At 41.5% G+C, this 22,529-nt stretch overlaps 2 protein-coding genes across 10 annotated transcripts in view; one reads left to right on the top strand and one right to left on the bottom strand.

The window, feature by feature from the left end:
- Positions 1-3,681: 3,681 nt before the first annotated feature.
- GALNT7 (polypeptide N-acetylgalactosaminyltransferase 7) overlaps positions 3,682-22,529 on the bottom strand; it is a 137,277-nt gene continuing 118,429 nt past the window's right edge. For 3 of the 8 annotated variants that reach the window (XM_059926758.1, XM_059926753.1, XM_059926761.1), the window contains 3 exons: positions 21,373-21,471; positions 20,571-20,699; positions 3,682-4,406 (listed from right to left, as the gene is read on the bottom strand). In XM_059926758.1, coding sequence (XP_059782741.1) covers positions 4,215-4,406; positions 20,571-20,699; positions 21,373-21,471 — 420 coding nt within the window. In that variant the 3' untranslated portion in view covers positions 3,682-4,214. Of the gene's footprint in view, positions 4,407-14,034; positions 16,421-16,446; positions 17,082-20,570; positions 20,700-21,372; positions 21,472-22,529 lie in introns of those variants that run through there. The other 5 variants (XM_059926757.1, XM_059926754.1, XM_059926756.1 and 2 more) reach the window with 3 other exon arrangements.
- HMGB2 (high mobility group box 2) lies at positions 4,389-9,499 on the top strand. Of its 2 annotated transcripts, none has more exons than XM_059926767.1 (5): positions 4,389-4,527; positions 4,870-5,050; positions 5,276-5,421; positions 5,512-5,686; positions 6,300-9,499. In XM_059926767.1, the coding sequence occupies exons 2-5, from the start codon at positions 4,901-4,903 to the stop codon at positions 6,459-6,461; spliced, it is 633 nt and encodes a 210-aa protein (XP_059782750.1). In that variant the 5' UTR covers positions 4,389-4,527; positions 4,870-4,900; the 3' UTR covers positions 6,462-9,499. The 2 variants fall into 2 exon arrangements, with proteins under 2 accessions (XP_059782750.1, XP_059782751.1); XM_059926768.1 differs by having other exon boundaries at positions 4,389-4,551.

Here is a 22,529-nt window from a genome sequence, read left to right as displayed (position 1 = left end):
TCCTAGAGAGGATTTGAGCTTTCCTCTCTGTAGGGCAGAACCAACCCCTCTAATAGGTGGAAGGATAAGGGACTGATTATCTCAATCCAATGCGGGACTGAGCTGTATGTACCCAGGCTGTGTGGTGCAGTCTTAGTAAGACCCAGTTCACATCTGGCTCATTCCTGATCCTTAGACATTGTCACATGCGCTTTTGCTTTAGGTCTTGGTGGTCTCTGTCTCCTTAGCCCTGAAAGACTATCAAAGATTCATTTCTGCTCTTTTGGTGGACATTTAGTTCACACTGATTCACAAAAATAATAGTTGTGGGTTTTTTTTGAAGAAAAACAAAATACCTTCGTTTTCTTATCGTTTTTTGTTGAAAATGCCAGCAGCAGAACGAGAGGCTTTTGTTTTTTCTTTACCTGCATTTTCATTTCTTCAAAAATTTACTGTTGGGCTTCCCTGGTGGCGCAGTGGTTGAGAATCTGCCTGCCAATGCAGGGGACACGGGTTCGAGCCCTGGTCTGGGAGGATCCCACATGCCGCGGAGCAACTGGACCCGTGAGCCACAACTACTGAGCCTGTGCGTCTGCAGCCTGTGCTCCGCAACAAGAGAGGCCGCGATGGTGAGAGGCCCGCGCACCGCGATGAAGAGTGGTCCCCGCTTGCCACAACTAGAGAAAGCCCTCGCACAGAAACGAAGACCCAACACAGCCATAAATAAATAAAAAATAAATAAATTTAAAATAAAATGAATTATTAAAAAAAAAATTTTACTGTTGAGCTGCATCACTAATGTGACTCTTAACAGTTAGGCCTCAGAACCAGTGGTCTACTCACAAATGGCTGTGCCCATGTGATGACACTTGAGTGTGCTTTTCCTTCTCCTCTGCCTTTCAAACAACTTGAAAATATTAAACTCCAATGTAAGATTCATCTTTCAGAAACTAATATGTGTGCAGAGCAATTAACGGCTTTCCGTTTTTTACACTAACTATGCACCTTGAGAGAACAATAATAATTTTATATGCAACTTACCGTACGGAAAGTATACTTAATTTTGACTAACTATATGAGTTAATCAATCAATAATTATTGAGAACTTATCATTTACTGCTTTGTGTGTATGAGGGGAGGTTACAAAAAATGTATATATTTTCTTCCCCTCATGGTTTTCCAGTATGATTTGATGATTATGAAAAGTACAAATTTTTAGGATAACTGACTGGATAAATGATATGAATTTCAACAGGTAGCACAACCCAGATTATTTCTACACAGTCCTGCCAGGTTGACATTGCTATAGATAAATTCCAGTTTATCTACAGAACAGCTATTTATACTTATAGGATAGGGGATCTACTTTGGAAACAACTTCGATCTTAGCTCATAATTAATTTATTGCTAAATATCTATGCTGTTACAGTTTGTGAGATGCTGAACTCAGGCAAAGTTCGGCAAATAAAGTGATATATTGGTATCGCCTAGGGGGAAAAACCCTGGTAAGATCATTTTACTAGAAGACGAAGATGACTGAGCAATAGTGTGTAATCTAAAGTTTGTTCTATATAGTTTATTACATTTGAGTAGCTATAGAACTCTTACTTCATCAAATACTGTTTTGAAGTAGCTGGGCTCACACTTATTGGTACTTATAACCAAAGGATTTCCTGGAAACAAATTATTTATCTTTTAAATTTTAATTATAATCTCTTGACCACCTAACAACTGCTAAAATTAAAATATTTCCTCACATTATGATCACATATTCGCAGAATTATAGAATCATAAAACTTAGAGATTATCCCCCAAATGTCATTTTACAGTTTGTCAATCAAAAGTCTAGAAATGTTAAGTGTACTGTTCAAAATCACAGCCCTTGTTGGATTTTAATTTACACATTTTTTATGAGAAACATAAACCCTTTCCCCTTTATCATCTTTTAGGAAGATGCAGTATTCTAATAAAAATAAATTTGGAAAATTAGTTTTAGAATATATGAAATTGATATGTTTCTGAAAAGAAATGGCTTTAAAGTTGAGTACAACCTTTTTTTTTTTTCTTTAGAAATACAATCTTATTTTCCCATTTAGAACCGTAACAGGATTAGTGGCACAATGAGAAACACCTTTAGTACTACCTCTTCATAGGACATTTCAGTTTTCTGATAAAGTCATATTAGTTATGACATAATGAATATACCAAGTAATTCATAATAGTGAACTAGGCCTCTTGTATATTTAATCCATTTTTTCTGAACAACCTTTGGGATTAGATTTTTTTGTGTGTGCTACCAGATTCTGTATATAGTTTCCATTTTAAAAAAAAAAAGTTGTTCTATAACCAACCACTGTCTAGATCTCACTTAAGCCTTATTTCATTTATGACTTCACTGTGCATCTCAATGTTACTTTTAGGTCAGGAAGTACAGCAGAGTGGAGTCTTGGCATGGAGGGTAAATGCAGATTAAATATAGAAATGTTTTCCTGTTCTCTGCTGCGATGGAATAAAGAATGGAAATTGGTGTCAGTGGGGTTGGCTCCTCCTGATGGTTGTATGGGAAAAATCTATTCCAGGCCCTTCTCCTTAGCTTGTAGATGGCCATTTTCTCCCTGTGTCTTTTCACATCATCTTACCTCCATGCTTGTCTCTATGGCCAAACAAACCCTTTTAACAAGGACACCTACCATATTAGATTAGGGGCCTACCCGGCTCCAGTATGACCTCATCTTAACTAATTACATCTGCAATGACCCTATTCTCAAATAAGATCACAGTTACAACCGTGCTATAAAAGCACACAAAAATCCAAATGGAAAAAACAAATCATACATTATTCAAATAGCAATGAACAGATCACTGATGCCTTACTTTTCAAGTTTATTTTAAAATTCAATGGTATTGAGGACATGCACAATATTGTGCAACTAACATCCATTTCCGTTTGCAAAAACCTAGTTTTTAATTAGTAAATCTAGAAAAATAGCTGCTGGAACTGAGGTTCTAGCGAGTATGATCACCGTATCAAAACCAAATAGGAGCACACAGTCTAACAAATGCCAGCGAACTTACTGAGAAAAGCAAGAATATTTAAAATCTGTTGAAACCAACTGTCACTGTTAACATATGGGCCAAGAGGAAAAAATAACCCTCAAAACTAAACACAACACAGAAATAGCATAAGATGTCAGTCAACGTCCTCCTACCCCGGGAAAGGCGGCTGGTGACGCCTGGAAGCAGTAAGCTAAGGTCGCTCGGCTGCGCTCTCACCAGACACTAAAGCCAAGATTCTTAACCTGGGCTCGGAGGAGCCTGGAAACGCCGCGGAGCGCAGCTTGGCGCATAAATGCAACGGGGGGTGCGGAGCTTTCACGCGAGTCTCTAAGGGAATCTTTGATAGGGAAAAGGTTTTAAAAACGATCGCGTTGCGGGGACCAGACAGTGACCACTGCGGTGACAGCGGGCTGGCCTCGGGGGGGGAGGGGCGTCGCAGCGCTCAGGTGGAGGGAACTGAGGGGTGGAGGGAGGGGTGGAGGATGGGGTGTGGGCCCGGCCCCGGGACCTCGGCCCGGGATCGGAGCCCGGATGCAGGGGCGGGACCGGGAAGACGTCGGCCGCCCCGCCCCGCCGCCCGCGGGCGGCTGTTTACCCCGGGATTTGATGCCGGGACAAAGGGGGAGGGAGGAGTGGCCCCTCGGGGACTCCGTGGGCGGAAGGCGCCCTGCTTCGCGGGCGTGCGGTACCCCCATGGGGACGGGAATGGCTCCCTCCGCCCCTCCCCGGTCCCCGCCACCTATCTTCCTCGGGTCCTACCCCAGCCTCAGCGACACCCGGCGGCGCCGGCCGTCGGCCGCAGCGCAGGCTCCTCAGCCTCCGTATTTGTTATTCTCCGGACGGGGCGGCGACCACCGCTCCGGGAGCCGGGGCTGTGGGCCGCGCTGGGGCGGGGGACAAACAGGACCTGGTCCGCCGTCGGGGTCGGCGGGGCGAGCCGCTTCTGCCCCTTCAGCGCCCGCAAACAGAGCGCCGTCGACCCCGGAGACCAGCCCGCGGACTCGCGACACGGTATTTTTAAATCTGGCGGGGCTTCTCCACGGGCCAACCACGCCCCCCGCCGCCCGCCCCAGCCAATCAGCGCTAGGCCCGCCATTTTTCAAACCCTCTTCCGGCCGCCAATCAGGATCGAGCAGCACATTCCTCTCCTGACCGGTTCTAACGGGTCTAGGAGTTAACTACCCGGGCGACCCACCGAACCTGCTAGGCTGCGGCCGGGGGGACGAGCCTGGCGGCACACCGGCCATTCGGAAGCCGCCGTGGCGAGGGGGCGGGGCCTCTCCGAGTTTGAATAATCCCCAGGGCCAATCGGAGCGGTGGCGGGTGTGGCCTGTGGCCCGGCTCGTCAAGTTGCCGTGGCGCGGAGAAGTCTGCAAAACAAGAGACGGAGGATTGCGTTAGCCACATACCAGTTCACGCCGGAGCCGCGTTTAGCAGCCTCGCGGTCGGACCCGGCCGCTGCGCGGTACTCTGAGGAAAAGCTACCGCCAGGCAAGAGCCGGCTCCGGGCCTGGGGTGCGTGGCCGGCCGGCCCCCTTCCCTCACGGCCGGCCCGGGCGCCTGCGGCCCTCGGGGCTCGCCCCGCGGGCGGGATCCGGGTGCGGGCCGGGCGGGCCGGACTGCGGAGGCGGGAAGCTCGGCCGGGCCCGTCTCGGGAGTGTTTTGAACGCGGGGCCCGAGGCGGCAGCTCGGAGCACGGCTCGCGGCGTGGAAGCCGGGGGCTTTCCTGTCAGGAAGGGCCGGGCGGGGGCGGCGGGCCCGGGGGGTGGGGGGCGGCGGCTTTTGGGCGGGAAGGCGCCCCGCCCGCCAGCGCCCGCCGCGCTCTCCCGCCAGGTGGACGCGCCGCCGCCGCCGCAGCAGCATCATGGGGAAGGGCGACCCCAACAAGCCGCGGGGCAAGATGTCCTCGTACGCCTTCTTCGTGCAGACCTGCCGGGAGGAGCACAAGAAGAAACACCCCGACTCCTCGGTCAACTTCGCCGAGTTCTCCAAGAAATGTTCCGAGAGATGGAAGGTGAGCGCGAGGGTCCTCACGCGGGCAGGTGGCCGTGACTTTGAACTTGCCTCCGCCGCCGACTGGCCCCAGTGTGTTTATTCAGAGTCTGAGGCACAGGACTTCGGGGTGCCGGTGTATTTTAAGACGACGGAGGCAAATGTGGCCCTGAAGAGAACCCTGCCTTTTCGGGGCTGGATGTCGGTTTACAGTGTTGCATTTTCACTGCTGCTTTCATGCCCACAGACCATGTCTGCCAAGGAAAAATCCAAGTTTGAAGATATGGCAAAAAGTGACAAAGCTCGCTATGACAGGGAGATGAAGAATTACGTTCCTCCCAAAGGTGACAAGAAGGGAAAGAAAAAGGATCCCAATGCGCCTAAAAGGCCTCCGTAAGTTTTTTTGTTTTGTTTTTTTCAGTCAACTGAATTGCCCGCATGGTTTTTCATTCAGGTCATTACAGCTCTGTTCCTTCCTTTCAGATCTGCCTTCTTCCTGTTTTGCTCCGAACATCGCCCAAAGATCAAGAGCGAACACCCTGGCTTATCCATTGGCGATACTGCCAAAAAATTGGGTGAAATGTGGTCTGAGCAGTCAGCCAAAGACAAACAACCGTATGAACAGAAAGCAGCTAAGCTAAAGGAGAAATACGAAAAGGTGTGTTGTCTGAATTTTCTGGAGGCAAGGTTGAAATCTGGTCGACGGTTTCTAAATGAGCGTGTTAGACGCAGGTAGAAGCTGTATGTTAATAGGCAGAAGCTGTAGTCAGTTTTCCCTGACTAGCAAGTGGGGAACCTTCCGCGGTTCTCTGTTAATGGTTGTCAGCTTTGCTTTGAAAAGGTCTAATGAGAGTTGGACGCGGGAGTATAAGCTAATTGGCACCTCCTTTCTTTGGTCGGCAGCCGGTGTTTGTAGCCCTGGGAGGTTGCTGCATTCAGATGTATTTGGGGTAAAATGCATCTCTTAGCTGAGAAGGATGGAGGGCTAAATGTTTTTTGTAGGTGTATGTAAAAGGTGAAGGCAGGGGACAGGCTCTGTGCCGCTAACAGATAACGGTAGCGAAAGTACTGGCAGACATCAACCTGATACACCCCCATCATTTTACATCATTAGCTTTCTAAGGCCTGGAGGGAACAAATGATCTCAAAACCAAGTTTTAGACGGGCATCAGGGTTATTGGCCAATAATCTTAGATTGTTTACAACTTCGTGGTTTTCATGGTTGAGTAATGACACCGGATGACGATTTTATGTTTTTGACAATATTTCAGGATATTGCCGCATACCGTGCCAAGGGCAAGAGTGAAGCGGGAAAGAAGGGCCCTGGCAGGCCAACAGGCTCCAAGAAGAAGAATGAACCAGAAGATGAGGAGGAAGAGGAAGAGGAGGAAGAAGATGAAGACGAGGAGGAAGAGGATGAAGACGAGGAATAAAAGGCTATCCTGTAATGATGCGTGTGGAGTGTGCGTGTGTGCTCAGGCAATGGTTCTGCTAAGAATGTGAATTCAAGTGCAGCTCAATATTAGCTTCAGTATAAAAACTGTACAGATTTTTGTATAGCTGACAAGATTCTTTGTAGAGAAAATACTTTTTTAAAAGTGCAGGTTGTAGCTTTTTGAGGGGCTACTACATACAGTTAGATTTTAAAGCTTCTGATGTTGAATGTTTCTGAATATTTAATGGTTTCTTTAACTTCTTGACTTGTGTATGGTAGCACAGCAAACTCATAGAAATTAGTACCAATAGTGAATTTGGGGTTTTCTAGAATAAGAATGTTGCATTCTGTTTTTTAAAAAAAAAATTTTTGTAATAAAATTATGTATATTATTTCTATTGTCTTTGTCGTATATGCTCAATTAGCTTTTGCTTTAAAAGCCATGGTCTGGAACCATGTCAACTTTTCTTTGTTTTTCTGCCTAATAGTTCTCAGACATGGTTGATTCAGTATAACGTTTGTTTAAAAGTCACACATGCCCATATTATTCATATTTACAAAGTGTTCTTTAAAAAGCAGCAGTGGAATTTAATGAACTTAAAAAATTTATGCAGTTTTATAAAATGAGCAAGGTTTGTTCTTGACATTTATGTTCATTTGTTAGCTAACTTGTTCCATTTTTTTTAGCTGACATTTTATTTTGAGAGAAACTTTCTTTTTAATACGAGGCAGAGGAGCTCATACAGTGAATCCATACCTAAAAACACATAAACTTTTAAAAACAATAGGAGCAGGGTTACATTTTCTGTTGATAATGATCTAGTTTGGGGTAGAATACCAGAGTGAATTTTGAGTTAAATCTTAAAAATCAGTGTGGTCTTAAGCCTAGAATTCTCGTTAACTAACCCAAGAAAGCTTTTCAGATGGTTGTTGTGATTTTCCATGACTGTAGTTAGGCAAGATTTACTAGGATATTTATTTACAGGTGAAAGCAGTTACTAGGAAATGCTCATTTGAGGAAGCAGTTGCTTGTATTTGAATTTAGATAGCTATTGTAAATAGTTATCAAGTTATTAGTGAAAGTTAGCCATCTGTTGTCTAAGAGATTATAGAAGAAACCTGTTTGTTGATAGTTTCATAGTTAAACCTGACAATCTTGGTTACCTATCAAGTATTAAAAATAGAAGCCAAAATTCTTATTACCCAACCATGGGAGCCTTGGTTGTCTATCTTATGCCATATTTGGAATTATTTCTGACACAGGAAATACTAACCAAAGTTGTTAAATGGAAGGTAAGGTATTAGCATAATTCCCAAAGCAGATGGACTCAAGTAGAATCTTCAGACCTCTTAGAGATTGCCCTCCATTAATATCACAGTTGTTGTTTTGGGGCTTTTGCTGATCATAAAATGAAAACTAGCTTATGTATTTAAAAAATATTTCCTGGTGTTAGGTGACTTAATGCTAAAAAATTGGGGGTAAGGTGTTTTAGAGACACACCTAGGTCTGGATCCCAGTTCCCCAGCTCTGCCAAATGCTAGCTCTATGGACTTTACCTCTGGGCTTATTTCTATCTGTGTAGGGTGTCAGTACCTACTTCGCAGTGCTTTAATGATTAAATGAGAATGTTAAGTATTTACAACAGTACTTAATGCATAGAAAAGATATTAAATAGGAGTTTTTAAAATTGAAATAGAGTCTGTTTCTTAAGGATTTCTGTATCTATAACTTAGACCCATGAAGCAGACCTATCTGGTTCCTTGTCACCTTTCTTTTTGGGAGTTTTTGTGTTTGCTTTCATTCTGTTCTTTAAATGAAATATAGTTTAAATGTCTAAGAGTGACTCATTTTTTTAAATCAAGGGTTGTTCCATAATCTCAGCATTTGAGATGAGTCCTCATATTTGATATTTTCTCTAAGTGTGGATCAAAATTTAAAATACCCTTGTTTTCAGGACTAAATGACCTCAAGGAGTGGTTATGTTGGAAAGCTCTGAAATAGGGGTAAGAATCAGGTTCTCTCCCAGGCCAGCCAGTACTTGGGGGTGTGTTTATGAAAACCACCTGCCCCCCCTTTTCTTTTTAAAAATAAGTCATATCTTGATGGTATAAAATGTAAAAGGGCTATATAGTGGGTAGTTTACAACCTTGATTTCCAACTACCAGGTTCTCCCAGGAGGCAACTCCAGTAATGTAATAATTTACCCTTCAAGAGAGGCTGAAGCACAATAGTCGTATGTGCATATATATCAATGTTGCACAAAAGGAAGCTTATTATATATGTTGTTCTGCCCCTTAATTCTCATCATTTTAGATTCTTCTCTTAGCACAACAGAGCTGCCACATTTCACTTAAATAGCCATCTGCATAGTAGCCCATTGAATAGATCACAATTTAACCAGTTCCTTAAAGATAGTTATGGTTGTGGTTTTTTTGCTTTAAGAACAACATTGCCATGAATATCCTTGTATGATTTCAAAAAATTCTTGAAATAAGTTTGTGCATTTAAAATTGTGCTAATTATAATAGCTAAAACCTGTACTTGGTATATGCCAGAACCTGCTCTCGTGCTGTTAACTTGCTGAAACCTGCCAAAATTGCTCTCAGAAGTTTTACTAATGTATACTCCACAGCAATGAATGTCTATTTCCTCATCTCAGCAACATTATCATTCTCAAACTTTGTAATCTTTGCTATTCTCTTATATAAAAAATGGTTCCTCCTATTATGAATTCTGCATATTTTTATGTTAAAGAGCCATTAGTGTTTCCTGTGGTCTTCTGTCTCATTGGTCTTATTAGTAATTTGTGGGAAATAAGGAAAATGACCCTTTGTGACATGCCTTGTAAATATTATTTTCTATGTTGTCTTTTGACTTTGTTTATGATGCTTGTTTTCATGCAAAGATTTGTTTTTATGTAGGCAAATTTATTCTCTAGTGGCCTTGGGAGGCCTTTCCCACTCAAAGATTATAAAAATTGTCTTTGCTTTCTTCCTTTTTATTATTATTTAATTAAATCTTTGATCCTTCTGGAATTTATTTTGGTGCAAGAACTGAAGTAGGGCCTCAAATTTCTTTCCGGATGGTAGCCACTACTTTTGGTCTTTTAATCTATAAAAGCTGTGTTAGAAGATCCTGAGGTCCCTTATGTAACTTGCAGACTTGCTCAATATGGGACAGTATGCCTTTTTGTGTTTTGCTCTTTAACAGCATCATTTACTGTAAGTACTAAACCATAAGTTTGTCTTAGCCAAACATAGCATTATCTTAAAGCTGACTTTCTATTACTACGTATGCCACTAAAAATGTTTACAAAGCAGTAATGATTTTATTTCTTGGGGAATAGCAAGAAGAAAGCTAAAGGGCCTGTTTTGCCGATGCACAAGATCCAGTCCTTTTAAAAATAAAACATCTTTCTCTAGCAATAAGCCATTTTTGTACACCTCGTGCCAGAAAGAGTAGCTGTCCTATAAACATTTGTAAACATAAATGCCCAGGATAAAGGGGACAGCGATTGTTTAGCTCAGTCCTGTTGCTGGATGTGTGGGTCTAGGATTCCCAAATCTCCCAAATTTTCAAGTGGAACCAGAATTCTAGATATTTAAAAAATGTGAAATCTGAATTGTAAATATTGGCAATGAATTCAAATGTCAGGCTCAGAGAAAACATGTCTGTAGGTAAGATTCTGTCAAGGGTCACCAGTTTGCCACTTCTATAAATTAGTGTAGGTAAATGTAGGATTATTAATAACATTTACTTGAGTTAGGGCTGTTGGTAAAAGTTTAAGTACAGGCCTCCCCGCTAAGCATTATTTTCCTAGTTGTCTAGAAACCCTTCTCGCCCTGATTGGAAACTCATCTAACTTCTTATCCTGTTGTAAAGGTAAATATAGACATTGTCTCTGAGGTCTTAATGGAATATTGGGCTCCTGAGCCTTTGTTCTTCAGGACTTAGCGCAGACCTCTCTTAGCCTCATCCTGGGAGTTAACATGTCTATAGAATAGTGGCTCAGGAGCACCATTAGTGTCACATTAAAAGGAAAAAAAAAAAACCTTTTAAGCAGTATGTAGCATCACATTTCAGAACTGGTCCAGTCTCCTTTCTTCAGGAAGACATAGCAGTCAACTAGGACAGTGCCCTAGCGCAGTAGGTAAGAGAAAGCAAAATTGTAATTCATACATTCATGTGTTATTCTTTGATTCTCTACATTTTTGCAATAAAGGTGAGATGGCTTATACAAAGAACAAACTATATAAAATACAGACATACAAAAGGAAAAACGAAGTTATGAAAGAAATTAAGAGTGAGCTGATGAGCTTACACTGGGAATCAGATCAGTTTGAATAGGGCTGTTTCTTATCAGTTTGGTAACATCAGACCTCGTGTGTAACCTTTCAGTTTCCTCAGGTGTTAAAATCAGAATTTTTTTTTTTTGAGCATTAAATGAGACAATACATCTAAGACATCCTAGTGGCAAGAAATAGTGAATAATAAATGTTAGCTAAAAGTATGCAAAACAATATGTATGTGTTAATAATATATTTGCTATGATAAGAGTACCAGATTCACTTCTGAGATTCTTAACAGTTTAGGTGGACAGGAAAACTAATTATGTGGAAAGTACAATAGACATTCCTCCCACAGGGCTCTGGGGATACTGAGTACTGGAGTTATGTCCTTGACTCCGGTACTAAATTTGGGAATTTGGACAAGTTATTTAACCTTTTTAATTGAAGTATAGTTGATTTACAATATTGTGTTAATTTCAGGTGTATAGCATAGTGATTCAGTCTTTTTGCAGATCATACTCCATTATAGGTTATTACAAGATATTGGGTATAATTTGTGCTATACAGTAAATCCTTGTTGCTTATCTATTCTTACGTCTAGTAGTTTGTTAACCCCATACCCCTAATTTGTCTCTCCCCTCTTCCCTTTCTTCTCTGGTAACTATAAGTTAACCTCTTATTCAATCACATTTTATCCACGTATATTTGATCACATATAAATGCGTGACTTACTGTACGTTTTAGTTGCTTTTGATTTTACAAAACGTATTTGTTGAATGAAGTCTTCTGGGAATTGCCCTTTTCACTCAACACTACCCTACTGGCTTGTTTTTAACCAGTTCATTCACCTTCACTGCCTTGTAACATTCTGTCATGTGATTATACCACAAATGATCCACTCTCCTGTTGATGGGTCGTTAGGTTGTTCCTGGAGCTTTTGCTGTTATAAATGGCAGTGCTATAAAAATTGCTGTACACGTCTCCTGGTTTTCAAGTGCAGCCCCCTCCAGTGACCTGCCCTGTCAATTCCAGCTGTCTGCATCCTCTTCAGCTCGGCCAAATCACCAGGGTTTGAGCTCCACTTTCCTGTACCGTGGTGGGAAAAGTTCTCCAGGCAGACAGACATGCTGAACCAGGGTTCACCCTGTGTGCTTCCTTTCTCTCAAATTATCACAGTCTGCTTTGCCTGTTACCCAATTCCTGAAAACAGCTGCTGCATATATTTTGTTCAGTTTTATAGCTGTTTAGGACAGCAGCATTCTGTTTAGGGCAGTAACAATTACTATGCTATGGCCAGATGAGGAAGTCTATTCATCTCTATTTTCTACTGAAAGTTTTAGTTTTGTTCTGGGCATTTAATCATTAAGACAGCTGGAGTTTATTTGCTCATATCAAAAGCCCAAGAGAAATTTCGTTTAAAGATAATTTAAAGAATGTTCTATCTTAGACATTCTTCCAGATGCACTTAGTTCTATCCAAAGGTTAAATTATAAATTCGACCACTGAAAACTACGTTCTACACATGAACGGTGTGAGGTAGAGATAACAATTACTCTCTTATGGATAACCATTTCACCCCCAGTGTTTATGCTTAACTTATGAGCTTAAATTCTTCACTTGGAAAGTGGAGGTAATGATATCTCACATATGAAACACAGGTACACACACACATAGCCTTTATAGAGGGTCTGCAGTGTAGCTGTCTTAGTTCTTCTGATTAAAGACTGATTTTAAGACTTTGAAACCAGGTAACAATAGCTACCATTTATATTACCCTGATTATATGCTGGGAACTATTCTAAGCACTTCATGTATGTTAACCCACACAAGCCTAATAAAAATCCTATAAAACAGGACTATTATTTCCCCCCTTTTACAAATGGGGAAACTGAGGCATAGAGAAGCATCACTAACTTGCCAGGGTCACACAGGTAATTTGTAATGGAACAGGGATTCGAATGCAGACAAGTGCACCATACTATACTATTCAGATGAGCAGATTGTAATATCATTCTGTTATGAAAATTAAGGCGCCCTTATGCCACCTCTGCTCAGACGCGGGCCCAAGGCCTGATCCGCTTACAAAACCAAAACCCACCAACCACAGTTACAGGCATTTCAAAGTCTTTTTTTTTTTTTTTTTTTTAATTAAAAAGTTTTATTTTTGGTCGCACCGCACAGCATGTGGGATCTTAGTTCCCCAACCAGGGATCGAACCCACGCCCCCTGCATTGGAAGCGCAGAGCCTTAACCACTGGACCGCTGGGGAAGTCCTCAAAATCTGAAAAAGGAGATTGGCAAAGCAATTATCGAATTTAGTTTAGAAACAGCCCTTCTGTTAATCTCTGCTCCCAGGGACAGTGGTCCCCCCAAATCATTCTGACTTTTGTCCATTTTTTGGCAACAGATTCTAATGAATAATATGCATTCTCATAGTGCTCGGTACTTCTAAAAGTGCTTTCACATGGGTTAATATTCACATACCCAGTTACTGGCCTATTAGCCCTCTGGCTCAGGTCAGGTACTTGTCATGTTCTCCACTGAATTTTAAGTGGCTGTTTTTCCCCAATTACAGTCTGTCCAGAAATGATGAAACATATTCCCAGATCCCTGTGAAAGGCTATCTCTTAGGAGATAAATGAGCCCCCATTCACTTCAGTCTGGTGCTCTGTCACTTTTCCACGTTTCTCGGCACAGCAGCTGAGAAATGAAGCCATGACAACAGCCGAGCTTCCCAGACCAACATGGCCCCTCACTGGAAAGCTGGCAGCCGTACCTTCTCCTGAGATGTCGTGGGTTGTGCTACAGGGTCCTACGGCCCAGTTCTCACTTCATGTTGGTAGGCTTCCCTTCTTTCTACTCACTTGATCTATCAGGTTGTAAAGAATTTTGACTTAAATTTTTGCTTTCAACGGGCAATGATATAGTAGAATACACTGCCAAGGAAGATATACGTTGCTGGGTTGTTTTTTGTAATTGGTAAGTGATTTTTAAAATTTTTCTATACATAGACAACCAGGGGCAAAACCTTTATGTTTCCTTCTTAGATAGGTAAGCTCTGAGTATTCTAAACACATTCTAAGCAGAATTCTAACCAACACTCAAGCACATACTCAGCATATAACTGTGGTCTATGATATTTTAACTATTATGTTAGTGTATCTTGTAAACAGTAAAATCAAGTAATTATTTCAAATATGCGGTGTTTAGATATAGAAATGATTGCAAGTACTAAAAAAACCCATGGATTAAAATACAGTATTTTATTTTTTTCTCACCTAAAAAACAAGCAACCCAGAATTAAGATATACATAAACTTCTCAAATTTATCCCTAATAAAATTTTGAATATTTATACAATTTCTACAGAAACATACAGTGTATCAAAATCTGCATAAATCAAATTTATAAAATGTGTAGAAATGCATAGTGATATTATCAACTTACAAAGCAAGGATATGGGAATTATTTCCAAAGCAGCCTACAGTAGAAAATAGTCATTATGGCAGCAGCTTCTGATGTGTTTTCGTGTTTGGTAAGGTTTCTGATTTCAATATATAGAATCATTTTTTATAGAGTATCTTAACGAATTGCACAAAATACCCATTTAAAATTTACATGCACAGTTTATGTGCCACCTTTCTTAGGCCTATGCATAGTTAACAAGGTTATAATCTATTCAACAAAGAAAATGGAGCCTTTTTGCAAACACACAAGTAATTAAAGTACCAATTCTCTTAGTTTCTTATTTATAGTTGATTTATTTTGCAGTTATATAATCATATAAATGTATTCCTTTTTAAACATCCCTAGAGATGAATGAAAGTTCAAATGGTTGATCAGAGATCAGTAGCAAAATACAAATTGGCAATTCAAAAATTATAAATAAAACTCTGTTTAGGATGTTGAACTTTGACTCTCTGAAGTTAAGAGCTAAGCTTGGAAGAAACAAATCTGTAGGCTTTTTTTTTAAACAAATGTAGGTTTTTTTTCCCTTTTCTTTTTTAGGCTTTAATTAAATATATTTCCCTCTGGTAGTAGTTTGTGAATTCCTTTCATTGATATGATTACAGGATCAAAAATGCTTAATTTACTTGCCATTCCCTACCTCATCATTTTAAAAAAAATTTGTTTTGCATTCGACATAGCATTTAACCTTGTAGGTAATAAAAGACTATTTAGCAATTAAAATCTATTGACAACTTGGAGTATTTGGTTTTCTTCTAGTAGGTACTATCTTAATAAATGTGTAAATTCAAACAAGTCTTCTTTTCACTGGAAAAATACTAATAGAAATATGCTTTCAAAAAAAAAAATAAGAAACACTAGGGAACTAACAGATAATCTAACAGAATTCATATTTGTTAATGAACTATATTTTTAAATAGCCTTTTTTAAAATTTAAAAACTGTGCAGGGAATTTCATGAAGATATAAATGAAACGTCTATTCACCCTTGGCTTCATAAATCGCACAGCTTAGGTTGTAACACACAGTAGTCTTGTAAGGCTTAATCCAACAAGGGTTTGGAAATTCTCACCTCGGTCAGAACAAACCTTTGATGTGTTTACAGTGGTGTTTTGTTGTTTTTGTTACCCCCTCTTCAAGGTTTCAAAACTGAGAGTTAGTTATTTATAGTTTTCTATGGTGACAGGGAATGGGGAAAAGTCAATCCCCAATGTCAGGGGACATTTTTCTCTAGTTAGTAGACCCTCTGCTGCCTTAGGAGTTGGTACTGACAGAGGACACTGGGAATGCCAGCAAATAGGGGAGTTAATGCCATACAGTCTTCAAACCCTACGGAATAGCTTTGGATGTTCCATCTTGTCATTTCTTTTTTCAAGCAATACAACATTCGATTTCAGAGCAAATGGTAGCACATTAATTCAGTTCTGAGTGGTAAAAGTATTCCTCAGACAGGTGACAATTCCATCAACATCCTACAAATTGCATCAAAAGCTCTTGAAATATACCAAGAAATGAAAAGAGGCACTAAATGTGTTGAAATTCACCTTTCAAAAAAGCAGCATGACTGTGAAGGAAGGCCACCTTGGCTAATAACCTGTGGCAGTGCTTCAAAAAGATGTAAAATTAAATAAAGATACAACAGGTTGATAATCACCAAGTTACATATGACGATCTGGTTACTCCAACCTTTTTTCAAGTGTGTTAAAAAAAAAAAAAAACAATCAAACTGCCTTTCAGACCCCTGAGTGTAATCCCAAAAAGACAACAATGCTTTTTACTCTGTTCTAAATAAAACAGAGCTAAATGCACAGATTACCAACATCATCTTAAAACAAAACAAAAAAAAGATGTAAACATCTACAAAGTTTAAGGTAAAAGCAGTTTTGTAAACAGTAACTGCAGATGATAATGTTATCGTAAAATCACAGTTTATCAATGTCCTCAGACTCCTCAAGAGCCTCTGGGTTTGGAGCTGTACAATAGTTGCAGCAGGTTTCAGGAGGTTTTCAGTCCTGTATAAATTTACGTGTCAGTAGGTAGGTTATTGGTTTCTTTCATTCCTTCTAAACACTATGGATGTTATTTATTTCCCACTTTTGAGTCATTTTGCTGGAGTCGCAGTCGGAGATGAACACTTGATGGAGGACCTCCGAGCGATCCAAGCACTTTCTGGAAGGAATGTGAGTCAGTCTGTGCAGGTTCTGGAAAACACAGGGAAACACAGTGTTACATTTGCACTGTGTGATATCACTGACATTAGACAAAGTCACAGCCTGGCTTTCATAAGAAGACTATTCAAGCGAATCGGGCAGGCACGAACCAGGCACACCCCAGAGTCTGTGTTTCTCTTGATCGTCAGTCTTCTACATCCTGTTATTGTTCAGTCATGATGTACTGCTGGTACCTCCAATTCAATACATACAAACTTAAATTCATCATCTTCCCCTCCAAACCTGCTCCTCTAGCTCCTATCCTACTAATGACGATACCAGCTTTCCCGTGCTCAGGACAGCACAGCTCAGGCTGCATTTCCCTCCTTCCTTCCTCCAAGTCGCTGGCTGAGGACGGACATCTGCAGTGGCTTGGGCTTGCATCCTTTCCCCTCCCCACTGCCCTTGCCTTGGTCGAGCCCTGGTCACCTGCTGGAGGTTCCTTCAGTACAGCTCAGGGCTGTTCAGAGTGTGGTCGTCAGACTAGCTAAGATTGGGTCTGTAAGGTCGAAACGATTTCATAATAATACAAAGAGCTCCATCTGCCTTCTTCATTGTATGGACACTTATACTGATGGCGCAAAAGCCATGCTGGGTGAACGTGCTGGGGCCGTAGCATCAATCACGCAGTCATGTTCTCCATGGATGCACCCTCACAATTAAAAAAGAAAAAAAAGCCAGTTTCACTTGAGAACGCCCTTGACAAGGCAGTAAAAACGTTATTAGGTTTTTTGTTTTTTTTTTTTAATTTATTTATTTATTTTTGGCTGTGTTGGGTCTTCGTTTCCGTGCGAGGGCTTTCTCTAGTTGGCGGCGAGCGGGGGCCACTCTTCATCGCGGTGCGCGGGCCTCTCACTGTCGCGGCCTCTCTTGTTGCGGAGCACAGGCTCCAGACGCGCAGGCTCAGTAGTTGTGGCTCACGGGCCCAGCTGCTCCGCGGCACATGGGATCTTCCCGGACCAGGGCTCGAACCCGTGTCCCCTGCATCGGCAGGCGGATTCTCAACCACTGCGCCACCAGGGAAGCCCAGTTTGGTTTTTTTTTTTTAATGATAATAACGTTTAACATTTATTGAGCACTTGCTCTATGCCAGGTAGACGCATACCAGACGCTCTACGTGTATTAATTCATTTAATCCTCATAATGAATGGCCCTGGGATGTAGATCGTCTCCTATTTTTAAGTTTTTTAATTAATTTTTAAAATATTTATTATTTTTTTAATTGGGGTATAGTTGCTTCACAGTGTTGTGCTAGCTCCTGCCGCACAGCGAAGTGAGTCAGCCATGTGTATACACATATCCCCTCCCTTCTGGACCTCCCTCCCACCCATCCAGGTCACCACAGAGCACCGAGTAGAGCTCCCTGCGCTATATGGCAGGCTCTCACTAGATATCTACTCCATACTCAGCGGTGTATATTTGTCAATCCTAATCTCCCAGTGCACCCGCCACCCTTTCCCCCCTGGTGTCCATGTATTAGTTTTGTTAAATCTTGACCCTATGAGATAGTATGGGAAGAGTGGATAGCACATGAGCAGTTGTCGGGACCCGAGGGTTGAACGAGCTCCTTCTCTCGTGGGATGTCATTCTGACTTGAAAGGACAACCTGCAGGCAGATTACAATTATGCAAACTTGGGACTGGGTAGACATTTTCCAGAAAATAAAGTGAGCCCATCACTTCAAGGAAAAAACAACAATATAAAGCTGACAGTATCTGTTGCCATTGATAAAATTTGAGTTTTCAAGCAAAAATTCGAGTTTTAGAAAACTTGTATCCATTACCATGAACTTGACAGCTGCACAAGATTTAAAGACTTTTCTGATGAAATCAGTGGTTATATTTGTGATTTATTTGGCATTGTATGATGAAATGTGCCATCATTTGGAAGATCTACATGACTTAGTGAGCCAATGTTTTCCAAATGAGCAGCGAATGTGTGATGTTACAAAAGATCCACTCCGGTGTAAGACAGACCAGTGGGTTTAATGCAACAAAGAACAAAATGTTCACTGATAGGATTCCAGATTCTACATTGCAAAGCTTTTAAGAAACTACCACTTACACACTTGTGTAGCACTGAAGAAGAACAGCCTCAATTATCTGAAAAGGCTATTAAATTACCCCTCGTTTTCCAACTGCACGTGTATGTGAGGCCGGATTTTCCTCAAATACGCAACTAAAACAACATATCGCATCAAACTAAACGCAGAAGCGGAATAAGAATCTATTAAACCAGACATTAAAGGCGTTCGTGAAACTATAGAACAATGCCACTCTTCTCACTTTTGGGGGGATTATAAAAGTGTTATTTATATTAACATGTAATATGGTTATGATTGTTACATTTACGTGAATACATACATAAATACAACAATTCTCAAGTTTAATTCCCAACTCAGGAAATACCGTTAGCTGTAACCTCTATAACAAATCTGTCTGGGGAGCGTGTCAGTGGTTTGTAAGGATGTAAAAGGGGGGTCCAGAGATGGGGCAGAGTGAGAACCACTGACCGAGCTGGCCTCCTGCTCACCAGTCCATACCTGACAATATTTCCAGAATTATCTTCCCAGAAGTATCCACTGTTTCCTATCACTGTGATCCTTAACTAATGTCAGTCACTCCCTAAAGCCCACAAAACAAAGTTCCATGCTCTTTCCCATGGAGAACAACTTAGGGAACCAGACCAAACGCAGTTCCTAGAATTCTCTACACTTTGATGCCACGCCTCTGCTCACCCGTTTTCTCATTTATTATCCATGAAAAGCCTTTTTATACCTCAAGACCTGGTACAGTGATACTTCCTACATGAAACTCATCAGAAATAACTCCTCCTATTAATCTCTCTTTTGCTGTCCTATGGCATTTTGCTTATTTTTACTTCTGCATTTTTTTCCTTCTCTGCCATTATAGTATGATGGGCTTTAGATATTTTTTGAAGGGCCCCAGTGAATATTTAGTAATGTCTGATGCACAAACGGATATTCAGTGCTGTGCCCTTTAAAATATCTAAAATATGTACATTCCATTCTTATCCACTTCTTCTTGTGTCGTTTTGCATCTGCTAACCTTCTTTTACTAGTTTACTAATATTGTCCTTACTCACCCCTAGCCTTTATTGCTATTATTCATCTTTCTTTGTGTAAATAAATGTTCTCTTCTCTGGGATTTATGTTCATCTTCTCCTTCCTAACTTGTTATAAGAAAAATATCAGCAACTGACACATACTTACCACTTCATAGTAATTATCTATGCACAATGGTAACTGGAAATATTCAGCTGGGTCGTAACATCATCACTATGTGGCAAACAAGTGTTTGCTGACAGGGAGGACATGACAGCGAACACAAGATGCGTAAAGAAAGTTCAGGGCTGCCAGGTTCTTTCAATCTGGGGCAGCTTCCCCAGCTTTTTGTTTCATAATAAATTGATTTATTTTAGCCAAGTCTAGACTTTGAAAATTATTCAGAAAACCATTATTATGTTGGAATCCTCAACCTGGCACAGAACTCTGAATATTCACAGCTGAAACAGAAAAACTGCTCCCGCAGAGTCAAGTGAGAAACTAAACATGACCTTTAAAACAAGCAACAGGCGACATGTATCCTGTTGCATTTAGCAAGCAGCCATGATGAGAAGCTTTGAAGGCCTAGAGTCCAACACGTTATTTGTTCGTCTCTATCCCCACCTGCTGGACAACAGGCAGCAATATTTTAAAAGTTAATAAAATAAAATGCAAAAATAAACGCAATATTTTCTATGTGTCATACGTAGGTATACTTACACATTATATACGTCATTTTAATGAATGACTCTTTTGGATTAAAAAGATCGGATTTTGATATTAGAACAATGGTGATGACTGCCTCAGGGAACACTGGTTTTCCTGTGTTGATAAATGAGCAGTGGGTCTGCAGGGACTCCAGGTGGCCTCCTTCCATGACAATACTACACCAGAGGATAAAAGTGATGCTTCAGTGTGGAACAATGAGTCACTAGTGCCCAGGAAAACAAATGAGTGAGTGAGACGGACATGCAAGTCAGCGTGAATGCAGGTTTTAAGGTTTATACGTCTAAATTCCACACGGTAGGTGTTATTAAAATGAAATAGCATGTATTTCAGAACTGAAACACAGATTACCTTGAAGTACTGCCATTCCTTCAATTCATTCAGATTACAGTGTGTAATCATAATTTTGGATCCATCAGGGCCCTTCGTCAAACACTGGTCATACTGCATGAGTTGATTGGCTTCGTTGATTCGGAAAAGCTGTTAAATAAAAAGAAAGAGAGAAAGAAACTTAACTCCTATAATTCAGCTCAATGACTATCCTATTTCTCTACCATGTTTCTGTATGTCCAGAACTGTAAGTCCAAAGACAGGAATTATTCATTTGGATGGTAGTAAAGACCCCTTCTAACTCATAAAGGATTATGTTCTTTAGCCTCTTGGATACAGAATGGGTCATTAACATATGAATTTGAACCAACAATGTAAGAAAGTGGAAACAGACCTGAAAATGTTTCACAATGTAAATCAGAGACAAGAAAAATACTCACATAAGGAAGTAAGAGAATATACTAGTGAAATATACATGATTGGCAGAAGCATCCCAGCCTACTGGGGGGAAGATGTGGGTACTGAACAGTATCTGCAAATAATACTGTTAGGGAGCTAGGCTTACATAGTTACACACTCATGCAAGAATATATTCTAATCTACATTGGACATAAATTCTAGATTCTGGTTGCTTACATGAAAACCAGGACTGCTCTTATCCCCTCATTTAAGTAAACGTTTTAGCACTGTCAGTTTTTCACAGAATGTTTTACTTTACCAAACAATCACAGTCACCAAATGGAAAACCAGGCGAAACCCCGTGCCCAGTCAGCCCAGCTGCTTCCAGCGCCGAAGGAATTAATCGCAAAGCCCGGCTGTTTACCTGATTCCCGCCCATCCTGTGGCAGGGGCCCAGCTCAACAAAGCCTCCGTTTGTCTTCCCCATGCTGTCAATGCAGTACACAGTTTCAAAGCCTCTGATCTAAAAAACATGAACAGAGAACCACAGGGAAGGCGACAGTTTAGACTCTAATAAGCTCTCACGTGGCATCAGAGAGCTTCGAGTTAACCGGGTCCCTACTGTCCTGTCAGGCCTTGAGGAGCTCGGAGCCACAGTCACCTCTGAAATCACTTAAGTCTTGAAGTCAACACTGGAATGAGCTCATTCCAACGGAGGGTCTTGACCTCTAGATTTTGACAAAATACCACAGAAGAAAAAAATAAAAAGATACCATTAGTACCATTTCAGATTCAGGATCATTCACGTGAATGAGAAGGAAATAGAACAAAGGGAGCTGACCATGGCGGTCACAGACACTGGCCCCCGGGTCTAGGCCAGAGTGAACTTGGGAGGTAAGGCTCCCACTCCTGGCAGCAGCCCCCAGGGGCCTGGGCAGTGAGGCTGCTCTCTGACTATGGATGTCGCAGGTGGGCAGCAAACACGCGTTTCCATGTTTGAAATGCGCATTTTGTAAAAAACAAAAGACAAAAAACCCACAACTTTTTCCTTATTGGAAATATTACAGATTTATATCTCAATTATAAATTACTCCTGTATTTGGATAAAATGCTTTATTCATTCCTTCAGTCGGCAAACACTGACTGAGCACCCAGGACGGTAAGAGCTTCAGAGGAGAAGCCAGTCGGGGTCGGAGGCCCTGCGGTCTGTAGAGAGGATGCGGGCGGTGCTGGAGGCGGCCCCCGGGAGAGGACAGGGCAGGGGTTCACCCTGGAAGCTGCAGGGAGGGTGCAGAAGTGGCTTGTGAGGTGCAGGGCCCAGAGTGGGGAGGGTTAAACCGAACACGTGTTCAGGGTGAGACTGTAAAGGGAGGATGGAACGTTCCATCTGTTCACTGGCTCACGCTTTTATTTATTCGTCAGCTATTACGTGAGCGCTGCGTCAGGCACGCTGGAGGCTCTGATGCGCCAGGGCACGAAATGGATCGGATCCTCGCCCCAGGGAGCTGACGCTCTAGGAGGGCAAGCCCGAATATAAGCAAAACCGTAACAGACACGTCAGAAAGCGGCAAGTGAGAGCCG

This window comes from Balaenoptera ricei, chromosome 6 (assembly GCF_028023285.1).
Source record: "Balaenoptera ricei isolate mBalRic1 chromosome 6, mBalRic1.hap2, whole genome shotgun sequence".
NCBI classification, from domain to species: Eukaryota; Metazoa; Chordata; class Mammalia; order Artiodactyla; family Balaenopteridae; genus Balaenoptera; species Balaenoptera ricei.
This window is presented reverse-complemented; position numbering and strand designations above follow the sequence as displayed.